Source organism: Neomonachus schauinslandi, chromosome 8, assembly GCF_002201575.2.
Source record: "Neomonachus schauinslandi chromosome 8, ASM220157v2, whole genome shotgun sequence".
NCBI classification, from domain to species: Eukaryota; Metazoa; Chordata; class Mammalia; order Carnivora; family Phocidae; genus Neomonachus; species Neomonachus schauinslandi.
The window spans coordinates 107,828,683-107,840,534 of NC_058410.1; the positions used below are offsets into that span (position 1 = coordinate 107,828,683).

Genomic DNA, 11,852 nt, shown 5'->3' on the forward strand with positions numbered 1-11,852 from the left:
TCAGGAGCTGTCTCCCCACCACTGGCTCCGGCCTGTGTCTGCGGCAGACATCACTAACCGGATTGCTGCACTCTTCGCTATCACCTTAAGACAGGACCTCAAATCTTTGCCATCGGCATGCTTCAAGCAAGCATAACCAATGGATCGGGATGACTCAGGAGATGAAGCCTATTTGTCATGCCTGTCCTTTTATGTATAATTTAAGACAACTAAGAGAAAAACTGGCAGTAGGCAGTAATAGTAACATCTAACGCTTGCTGGGCACTCATTTTGTGACAATGTTTTATGTGCAGGAGCTCATCTTAATCCTCACACAGAAACCACATGTGATGCAGGGGCTGTTTTTATCCTTGTCACACAAATAAAGATTCAAAGTTAGGTAAATATGGCTTGCCTCAGATCACACCCCCAATGAGAGCAGAGCTGAGATTTGGACCCATCTCTTTTGAAGGGCAGAGCCCAGGCTCCTGACCACTGCTCCATGCTATTGGTCTGTTTATTTTAGGCGGAAAATATCACTGATGATAAGATGCACAGCGTTCCCTCCCACAGCATCCAGTGTAGAATTCCACTTCTCAGTGAGTCCACCTGACTTGGAGGGATTGTCATGAGTGACTTCCTTTTGCCTCCCTAGTTGTATGAATGAGGCCAACTGGGACCTCTGCTTATAATACTCATTAGGCTATTTCACACAACTTACCAGTCCCTGCCATTTATCAGGTCCTATTTGCCTGAGACGGTTTTAAAGGATTTGCACAGGTATGGTTTCACTTAATCTTTGGCGCAATAGGGTAGACACTTTTAGTAGCTGCTTTCTTGACGAGCACAGAAAATGAGGCATAGAAAGGGTGAGGTCTTTGTCACAGTGCACATCTGAGTTGGGATTCAGGCTCTGCAGCCTGACCCAGGCTGGCGCTCTCAGCCTCTGAGTGAACCTAACTCCGTCTGGTGGCACTCGCCACGGTGAGGTGGAATTAGCAACAGTCTTCTCTCCGTGAAGCACAGAGATGGAGAAGATGGCTAGTGCGGCCCCCCTGTGTTCTCATACCCTTCAGAACCACGACAAGGCATCACCTTCATCTTACCACAGAGAAGTGAGCCCCCAGATGGATCATTAGGCTTCCTGACTTGAAGGAACCATCTTCAGGCTGATGCCCTTTATCTCCCACCTGTCCCCCGAGGGGAGCCAACACCTCCACTCACTGGGCTACACACAGGCCACAACTCTTTATCCCACCAGGTGGAGACAAAGAACATTTTAACAAACCAGAATTAGCATCTTGAGCTTTCTGGCTGTCTCTCAGTGACATCCATTAAGTGTTTTTCTTGTCTTTGTTTTTATGTTGCTTGGGACCTTTTAATACCATAACTCCAGTTAAGATTTTGTGGAAAATAGAAATATTTTCTGTGGTTTTCCGGAGTAGGAATAACAGGCAAATGTTTGCAGAATGCCTGTTTTAGCTGCTGAAATTACGTTCATTACATGAAACGGTTTCAATATGGGCAATTGTGATTCATCAACTCTGCTTGTCTTAGAAATCAGAGGGTTTTTTTCATTTCCCTTTATGAGCTCAGGAATGAATGCAGAGTATTTGTGCCACCCCCTCTCCCGAAAGAGGCAGCCTCACATCTGGGCAAACAGTTTCTGAAAAAGGTTCAGGGAGAAATATTTAAGGCTTTGCAGGCCATACAACCATTCAGTCACAGCTATTCAGCTGTACCATTGCTGGGCAGAGCATCCATAGACGGTCCATAAGCAAATAGACACGGCCGTGTTCCAATAAAACTTTATTTACAAAAATTCAGTGGGCTGGATTTGGTCCACTGACCGTGGTTTGTGGGCCCCTTGTCTTGGAGTTTCTCAACCTCAGCAGTGACATTTAGGTCTGATCAGTCCTTGTTTGTGGAAGAAGGGGCCGCCCTCCATGCTATAGGATATGTAGCCACCTCCGTGGCTTCTGCCCACTGGATTCGAGAAATACCATCCTTCCCCTCGAGTTGTGACAGTCAAAAATGTCTCCAGATATCAACAAGTGTCCCTGGGGAGGCAAAATCACCCACAGCTGAGAACTACTATTTCCTTCTAAAGCCCAAAAGGATGAAATTATAATATGACGGCCAATGAGAAGGGATCTTAGGTGAAAAGGAGTAGTGGGTGCAGCTCAGAAGTCAGGTGCAACAAAGATGGAATGGGGGACATTGGATTTGGCCACACAGAGTGATGGGTGGCCTTGAGCAGAGGGTTGGGGCTGCAGTGGAGGGGACAAGAGTCCAGTTGGAGAGGGTGGAGGGAAGAGGAATATACCAAGGGTGAAGAATCAGGTGGAGCCTTCAAGAAATTTGTGGAAGAACAGGGACAGAAGCCAAAGGCAGATGATGGGTTTTATTATGGGAACTATGAGAGCTCAGCAGCATGCTTGAGGGATTCTCAGATTCTGTTGGGATTCTGTTGGGATGAGGCAAGAAAGGGGGAAGCTAAAGGAGGAGAAAGGCATGTGCTGCAGACCACAGATGGACGGGAAGACCTTTGAGAACTCACCCTCCATTGTCACACTGTATGTGTGCTCCCGTCCCCATCCCCTCTCCCTTGTAATGCTTGGAGAGGACAGGCAACAGGGGCAGGAGGTCCTAGGTGGCCCGGGGACTCCTGACAAAGCCACCCAGACCAGATATTAGACCACGCAGCCCCTGTTCCCTGTAGGGCGCCCGGATTTCCAAGAACTCCGATCTCCTCAGTTTCACATGCTTCTTTTTCTTCATCTTCAGAGTCTTCTTCAAGATCAAAAGCCGAAATGCGCACATGAAAACACACAGGCAGCAGGAGGAACAGCAGAGGCAAAAGGCTCAGAAGGCAGCTTTTGCCGCCGAAATGGCCGCCACTATCGAGAGGACCGCGGGGGCGCCGGGGCTGCTGCCCCTGGACCAGCTGAGCCTGATCAAACCCATCAAGGACGTGGACCTCCTCGATGGCGACGTGGTCCAGCAGTTGGGAGGCGTCATGGAAGAGGCCGAGGTCGTGGACACGGATCTCCTCTTGGATGACCAAGATTCGGTTTTGCTTCAGGCTGACGCGGAACTATAAAGCCCCGCTTGTCACGCAGAGACAGCCAGCACCCACGGCCTCCGTCTTCGTTCATCAGGAAACCCGGACTCCCTGCTCGCTTTGTAACCATTTTAAACTACCTGTTTAAAAAAGTGGTCATTTCATTCAGGTTTAGGAAAAAAAAAATTTTTTTTTTTCAGTTTCTTTTCCTTTTATTTAAAAAAAAAAATCAATGTTTCTGTGGGAGGTTGGAGGGAATAAATAATTGGCACAACTCTATTTAAGAGGTGTTTCATCTGGGCTACATTCCTACGAACTCATTCCTGGCAGGGAATAAACCTGACCTTCAATGTTCTTTTGCTTTCAGATGTCAACCATCCTTGCTGCCTTTGATCCCAAAGCTTGCCGTGAGCGTGTGGATGCGTGTGCGTGTGTGAAGCAGGCTACCCTCTTCGTGTTGGGGCCTTGGGCCGTCCTTTCCCACTAAGAGTTATTTTTGTTCTGTTCTGACCTCATTCTGTAGTTTGCAGTGAACCCGGAGTCTCTGCCAGGAGATTCTGTGCAAAGGGGTAACTTTCCAGTGAGCAAAGCAAGCCCTCGTGTGACACGGCTTTCCTCTAGCACATACACCATTTGGAAAGTTGACCAAATGTGAAAATACGTTTTCTCCCTGCCTCGCCTATCACCGTTGGCCTGTTTCCAGGAGTACTGTACAATTTCAGGCTTTCACTCCAAGGCTGAGCTTTACCGAGGACCTGGTTCCTAGAGCAAGTGCGTCCTCTTGCCTGCTCCCCGGGGAACTAGTTGGTTCCGATTCGTGGATTGGCAGAGTCATGTCCCGGCTTGAGCCTTCTAGAGGAAAATAACCCCAACCAGGAAGTTGCCAGGGCTGTTTAGGGAGAGTGGTTGAGGGGCACACATTCTGGAACACCAAGAAGTGTTCTTTTGCCCAAAAACTACAGACTGGAAGAGGCCCTTCTTTTTTGCAACACTGTTAATGGTCCGTGGAGTTCTGGAATTACTTTGTGCCACTCGGAAGTACTGTGAAACCTTTATTCGCTGGGATTTTGCTGTCATTCACCTTTGCTGGACTGTTTCCTAACCAATTTAATAGCAAATACAAGTGAAATAGCATTAAAGACCAACAATAATGGTTTCAGATACCACTTTAGCTACCAATATTTGCATTCAAACAAGGAATGTATTCATTCAAGTCATTTACCAAAGCACTTCTAGAATTCCCCAAGCCACAGAACTCTGCTCTGCTTCCTCCTGTCCCTGTAGCAGGGTTGCTGTTTGTACTTGAAGGTAATAAGCCTGTAATCCTTCAAAAATGGCATTTAGCTCAGGCTTTTGAGCTGAGTCAGACTGCCCCTCCCCCGTTGGGGCAAATGAGCACGTGTCTTCAGCCTGGGACGCAGCCCAGCAGAGAGGACCGCCCCTGGCGGCCTCCCCTCGAGCATTAATGCGGCCTGCGGCCTGACTCCCGGAAGGAGGGCTTTCAGGCCTTGCCCCACCCCAGGTGGGCTGGTTCCCCCAGCTTGTGTAGGTGTGGCCCATCGTGCCAGGCTACTTTGATGGCACATTAATTAAGAACTTGACATTAGAGAGAATGTCAGCAGAAGTATGAGGACAGGACCTGAGCATCTTCTAAGTTTGACTCTGGCAGAAGCATTTTGGCACACACTTGGCGGCCCACCGCGGCCCCGCCTAGGCAGTGTTCTCTGAATCTCAGGAAAGCCACGAACGGAAGATAAATATAAAGGTTCTTTCCGTTTCCATCATTCTGTTTTCAGAAAAAAAGGTCTTGGCAGTTTCATTCATCCTTTCTTATAAGGCAAAAAGAAAGGTTTTGTTGCTGCCATTTTAGACAGGTTATTCTCTTCTGTTTCGAGTTAGAACTGCCTAGGCAGTGTGCATCAACTTTGTGGCAGAATTGTTCCAGAACCATTCCGTAAGATCAGCTGATTTGATTGCGTCTGTCCCGGTGACTGCTTCCCCCTGCGTGTGCCGGCGTCTGAGAGTGATTCTGGAATGGTTCCGCTATCGGGTCTTTGAAAGCTTATCTATCAAAGGAGCAAACACCCAGAAACATGTTTATAAAGCAAATGTACTTGCTGTGTTTGGAGACTTGCCCAGCCGTTCCAGTTTTAAACATTAAAAATAAACTGAGTTGCCAAGGCAAAAAATGCAATGCACAATTTAATTTTGATTTTTCATGCAGTATAATGTAAGCATCTTTGACTTGAAATAACCAAAGAACTCCTCCTTAACGAGACAGTTCAAATTCCTGAAGAAGTATTTCTTGACAATATCAACTTAAAGAATTGACTTCATGGTAAAATATTGCACTTATTTTCCTTCTGCAGTGATTCTGCCTGCATGTATGTGTTCTGTTTTTGCTTCTCACCCTCCCTGCCCCAAAGAACTTCTCTTCCTAAAGATTAATGTCTTCAACACCGTTACTGTTTACTATCAGATGGTTTTTCATTAGTGAATTTAGACCTCTTTGAGAAAGCTTGTATATAAAAAGTTAACAGATATATTTTATGGAAAAACCCATCTTATTTTCAAATATATTTAACTGCTGTTATATTTTATTAGAGGAAGGTTGTAAATATTTTCTAGGAGTTCTATTGTAAAGAAAAGTATTTTTGAAAAAAATTAATGTAATAAAAACGAAAACATTTTTAAATAGTGTTGTGATTGCTTCCTGTTCTGGCTTCGTTATGTTCTATTCTCAGCAAATGACTTGCATGCCTTCCCATTTCAGGATGTAATTTATTCAGGTTTGCACTATTATAAGTTGACATCATAATATTTAGTGTACTTAACTGTATTTTCCCCGGAATGCAGGTCCCTTGGTCCGTATCCAAAGCACTATGTATTAGCATCTTCATAATTTTTTCTTTTGTAACGTGTGTATTTTTAATAAGGATTTTATGTAACATTTTGGCAAAAAGAGGGCAGTATTTTCTAGTGAATTTTATAATACATTTTGCTAAAAATGTTTCTTCCTAGGTCAGTTTTTGTTAAGGTGAACCAAAAGTCTTATTTTACCAGGGGCTTAAAAAAAAAAAAGTTTGAAGCTTGAAAGCAAAGTTATATTTAAACATCATATGTAACAAACAAATAAAGATGTTTTATAGACTTGTCCTAAAAAGGTGCATTCCTTCAAAACAAAACTGAGGCATTCTAGGTTGGTTTTTTCTCCCAGAGTGAAAAGCTTTTTTTTTTAAGTTCTCACAATCCTTTTTTCAGAAAGAGAGCCAGAAGAATTTTACTTAAAAGGTTCCAGTCATTAACCTTCTCAGAAATTTATTACAGTTCCTATAGATAGGCATTCATCAAACAGAGTTGTAACCAAATAGACACTGTCCTATTTATTTGTGAAAACCTGATTCGATACTGCATCAGCTGCTCTGAAAATAAAATGTTACCTTTTTGAGTTTCATTTGGCTTAAACATTCCTTCTTTCTAGCCACTGAAGTGACTTCTCAATGCTGGATAAATACTAATTTACCTGTTAGTTGGTTTCTGTAGACCAGTTTAGAGGTCTGCTGATTAAATTTAATGGCTCATCCAAGTGCCCCCTACACACATGCTAGAGGCCAGGTCATGAGCCCCTTGACGGCTTGGTGGTCTCTACACCGTACTGCCCAGGCTGCAGCTTAGGGGGCTCAGTATCACACACGGGTAGCTCACGGTGAACTTGCCACAAAATCCCGTCCACCCTGGTATATATGCATTGCTAGTCTGGATTTCCAAATTCTAGAGTATGTTTACTTTTTTATGATTAAAAACAAACCTGGGGTGCCACCCAGGTGCCCCAATAAATAAATCTTTGAATTTATTTATTCAACAGAAAAATAAGAATTTCCATTCTGTGTTTTCTACAGAATTTGCTTTAAGTGGGGCATACCTGTTCAAGACCTTGATCTAGGTTCTTTGGGGTTTTTTTACTTTAATACTTATTTTTTTTAAGGTTTTATTTATTTATTTGATAGAGAGACAGCGAGAGAGGGAACACAAGCAGGGGGAGTGGGAGAGGGAGAAGCAGGCTTCCCGCCGAGCAGGGAACTCGATGCGGGGCTCGATCCCAGGACCCTGGGATCATGGCCTGAGCTGAAGGCAGACGCATAATGACTGAGCCACCCAGGCGCCCCTATTTATTTATTTTTAAATACTTTATTCATTTGAGAGAGAGAGAGAGCACAAGCAGGGGGAGTGGCAGGCAGAGGGAGAAGCAGGCTCCCCGCTGAGCAGGGAGCCCAATGTAGGGGCTCGATCCCAGGACCCTGGGATCATGACCTGAGCTGAAGGCAGACGCTTAACCAACTAAGCCACCCAGGCACACTACTTTCATATTTAGCTATCAGTTTTAGACAGTTCTGTATAAATAAAATAGCTATTCCTCTAGAAGCAGTGTGCATGTAGCCAGTGTTATAAATTTAAATTCTGCTTGCAGAGGTTCACGTGTCCAATCCGAAGACGTTTTCCTATGTTTATATTTATTCATTCAGTACTCATGAGCTCCATGTAGAAGACACTATTCCACACTATTATACATGGGGGAAGAGAGTATATAAAGATGACCAACATTCCTTTCTGCCAATTTAGTACTTAGAACATACAGGGCCTAGGACTTGATTTAATTCCTCCATTGCAGGGGCGCCTGGGTGGCTCAGTCGGTTAAGCATCTGCCTTCTGCTCAGGTCATGGTCCCAGGGTCCTGGGATCGAGCCCCACATCGGGCTCCCTGCTCATCAGGGAGTCTGCTTCTGCCTCTCCCCCCAGCTTGTGCTCTCTCTTTTAAATAAAGAAATAAAATCTTTAATAAAAAAAAAATTCCTCCATTGGGAAGAGCAAAGGTCATGTTTTATTAATAATCTGAACTCCCTTACCACCACTGCCTCCCTCAGCAATGTATGGTGCACCTGATGGTGCTCAGCAATGATTTGTTAAATTGATTAATTATAAATAATAATATATATAATAATATATAATAAATAAAATAATATAAATAAATTGATTAATTTCCTCTTCCAGGTATGCTTATCCATGCGTGCGTGTGTGCATGCGTGTGTGTGTGTGTAAATAAAGCCTCTTGAGTTTACCTAAAGTCAATTCTGACTTTCACAGACTCCCAGTCTACCTTCCTCAGCCATAGCCAGCCGGCTGAGGAGTGCTCTAGGAATGAGGATGAGTTTTAATGTTGACACAAGCAAAACACAACTAAGAAAACATGTTAAGAAATTGAATAATATGTTCCTAACTGAACCATAGATGATCTTTGGATCACAGACATCCCCATATAAAAGAGCCAAAGTGCTGATTACTTGCTTTATATAAGAGAGATGATCTTTGAAAAGGGCTGTCCTCCCCACCCCACCCACTGCCCCAAGGTAAGTGTTTAATGCATCTGTTTGAGTTGTAAAGGCCAGAACAGCCATACATGCTTGTTTTGCATTCCAGCGTGCACACACTTACCACACTGATGCTTGCTTTGGGCTGTTTTAGGTCATTACTTCCTCTGCTTGTGTAACTTCATTTTTAGGCATAATTGGCATTGTTAAAGATCCCTTCATTGATAAATGATTGACATACAAAAAGCTATACATATTTAACATATACGACTTGATGAGGTGTATCTTTGGAGATAAGTATATACCTGTGAAGCCATCACAATCAAGGGAAAAGGGCTGTCTTTTAAAATAGAACAGCTGGTGCAATTAAAATATGTTAGAAATATATGACTCACATACTTTTATTCTTCCTGAATATAAAGCAAGTTGTACTTGCCTCAACTGCCTAGGATTGTTTGGCCTCTTACTCATCTTACAGTAAGTCAGATGTTTGAAAGTTTAGGTAGTAGGGAAGAGGCCCATAATGGCTGGGTCAAGCTGCAGAGCGCTGTCCTTGCCATGGCAGAGAACACACCCCTACGGCCCCACTGCTGGCAAGACCTGGCTTTGCCCCTCACAATGACTCTCCCCTTTGCCCCCAGTTAACTGGACCTGGGCTGGCACCTGACCCCACTCTATTAGGCCCATAGGCTGCTTGGTGACACCCAATATGGCTTGGCCCAGGAAAATGCGGGAACCAAATCAAATCTCCAAGTTTAAGGGTCTGAATAGAGAAACTCACTGAGCCAGAGGCAACCAGCAATGGCCACATGCCAGGCAGAGCTCTGGGGGAGCAGAAGCTGTTTGTAAGCAGGGAAAGCCCACCATTAGAGAGACCATGTGTGGCCTCAAAAATGGAGAGGGTATCGAGTCCCTAAGTTGCTTTGAACCCACTTTTCCAGTTCTAGGAACACTTCAGGCCATGTGTCTTTAAAAATAAAAATAACCCGGGCGCCTGGGTGGCTCAGTTGGTTAAGTGACTGCCTTCGGCTCAGGTCATGATCCTGGAGTCCCAGGATCGAGTCCCGCATCAGGCTCCCTGCTCGGCAGGGAGTCTGCTTCTCCCTCTGACCCTCCTCCCTCTCATGCTCTCTGTCTCTCATTCTCTCTCTCTCAAATAAATAAATAAAATCTTTAAAAATAAAAACAAATAAAAATAAGCCCTTTCCTCTTCCAGGGAGGTAGGGGAGTAGGGATCTCTATTCCTCAAATCCACAGGGACTTACACAGAACTAGACCTCATCACAGAGTAACCCACTGCAGAGGTAGAAATGTACTGAGCTAGGATTTTGAAGATGGTTATTGGTTCAGCTGTAACTAATTCATATGACTTTGAGTCATTTCATCTCTGAGCTTCAGTGTCCTCGCCTATAAAATTAGGATAAAATTTGTGTCTTCCTGTGAGGATCAAATTAGGTGAATGTCACCATCATTGTGGCTGCAGAACACTCACCCAGCAGAGACTACTCAAAGCGGGCAGGAGGCAGACTGCAAAGCTGTCGCGGAAGTGCCATAACAGAAACGGATGCAAACTTCAGAAGTAACACCAGAGTTGGAGAGCTACTGGAGAACCCCATTGGCTGGGAGAGACCAGCCAACTTTGAATGTCACAATTCAGAGAGGGAACCTAGCTCTGAAAAGGGCACTGGGCAGCCTGCCAACGTCGGGCACAGTCAAGGATAGTAGAGGTGTGGGCGTAAGGTGTGGTGTTTACACACTCTGGTGTAGAAACAGACTGCACTTCTCTGCCACGCCTCCACGTGGACAGAGTTCTAGTGAAAAGAGGCTAGTCTGAGGGACCCCAAAACTAGTTTCTGTTCCTATCTTCATCAATTTGTGTGATGTTGGGAAAATCATGCTACTTCTTCCTTGGTTCTCTTGCCTACAAAGTAGGGTGAGTGATACCTACTTGGGCGGGGGAGAATATATTTGCATAATACTTTAGTTAGATGGTACAAAATGTTCTCATAAACCTGATCTTTTTATTTTTTATTTTTATTTTTAATCTGCTCAACAATCTTGCAAGGCAGGTGAGGTAGAAGCAATTTTTTTTGAAGATTGTTTGATTGATTGATTTGGGCGGGGGAGGGGGAGGTGGGGAGCGGTAGAGGGGGAGAGAATCTCCAGCCAAGTCCTGGCCAAATGTGGAGCCCAATGCAGGGCTCGACCCCACGAATCCTAGATCCCAACCCAAGCAGAAACCCAGACTTGGACATTCAACTGACTGCACCACACAGGTGCCCCAGAAGCAACTTTATGTTACAAATAGTGGATGATACTCACCTTGCATCATTATGTGCTGGGCATTATACCAAACCGTCACACATCCCCATCTCATTTATCCTGCATAGCAACTATTTGAAATGGGAACTACTGGGGTGCCTGAGTGGCTCAGTCGGTTAAGCGTCTGCCTTCGGCTCAGGTCATGATCCCAGGGTCCTGGGATCGAGTCCCGCATCGGGCTCCCTGCTCTGTGGGAAGCCTGCTTCTCCCTCTCCCACTTCTCCGCTTGTGTTCCCTCTCTCTCTGTGTCTCTCTGTCGAATGAATAAATAAAATCTTTAAAAAATAAATAAATAAAAGCCTTTTTAGTTGGAGCTAAATTATGGACATTAATAACCAGATATTTTTTTGGTTATAAAACTTTTTGCCTGTGGTACTTGGTAATGTCCGCAATTGTAAATTCTGAAATACTAGAGTAACATAAGGAAATGAAGACTTAGGAAGATCTGTAGGACAGTGGTGTACAGGATGGTGGGGGGGCACAAAAATGTCAAACGGTGTGGGGAAGGAATATAGGATTAAGGAACATAGAAAGGCTATTGAAATGAAGTAAAGGGATGGGACCTAGACTCATTGTAGTAGTACTTCTCCTTTTTTTTTTTAAGATTTTATTTTTAAGTAACCTCTACACCCAACATGGGGTTCAAACTGACACCCCTGAGATCAAGAATCACATGCTCCACTGACTGAGCCAGCCAGGCACCCCTGGTACTTTTCCTTTTAATGAAATACAAATTTTGTTAAAATTTTTAAAAACACAGAAATGGGAAAATAAATCACCCATTGATAATCCACTACCGAGAAGTAACTGCTGCTAATATACTAACTATACATATATTTTTTTCAAAGCATGTATCATGTTGCCTCCAACAAAACAGGATTTGAAGAGGAAACACTGAAGGAACTTGGTAACTATCTAGATATGGGAAGATGCAATGGTATCAAGACCGAGCGTTGGCCACTGAGCCAACGCTAGGAAAGCCACCTGTACTCTCAGACTTGCCCTCAAAAAGTGTGGAATCGTGTCTCTATGGTTGTTTCTGTGCCGGAACGCAAGGCTACACTCTCTCCTTTTGCGGAACTCTATGGTCTGAGGACACCGCTGTGATCCCGGAAGCGGTC

The 11,852-nt window shown here is 44.4% G+C and overlaps 1 protein-coding gene across 1 annotated transcript in view; it reads left to right on the forward strand.

Annotated features, from left to right (window-relative positions):
- Nucleotides 1–3,759, forward strand: part of TRERF1 (transcriptional regulating factor 1) — a 198,843-nt gene extending 195,084 nt beyond the window's left edge. The window contains exon 16 of the mRNA XM_021691945.2: nt 2,767–3,759. Within this exon, the coding sequence (XP_021547620.2) occupies nt 2,767–3,082 (316 nt within the window). The 3' untranslated portion in view covers nt 3,083–3,759. The remainder of the gene's footprint in view (nt 1–2,766) is intronic.
- Nucleotides 3,760–11,852: the final 8,093 nt, after the last annotated feature.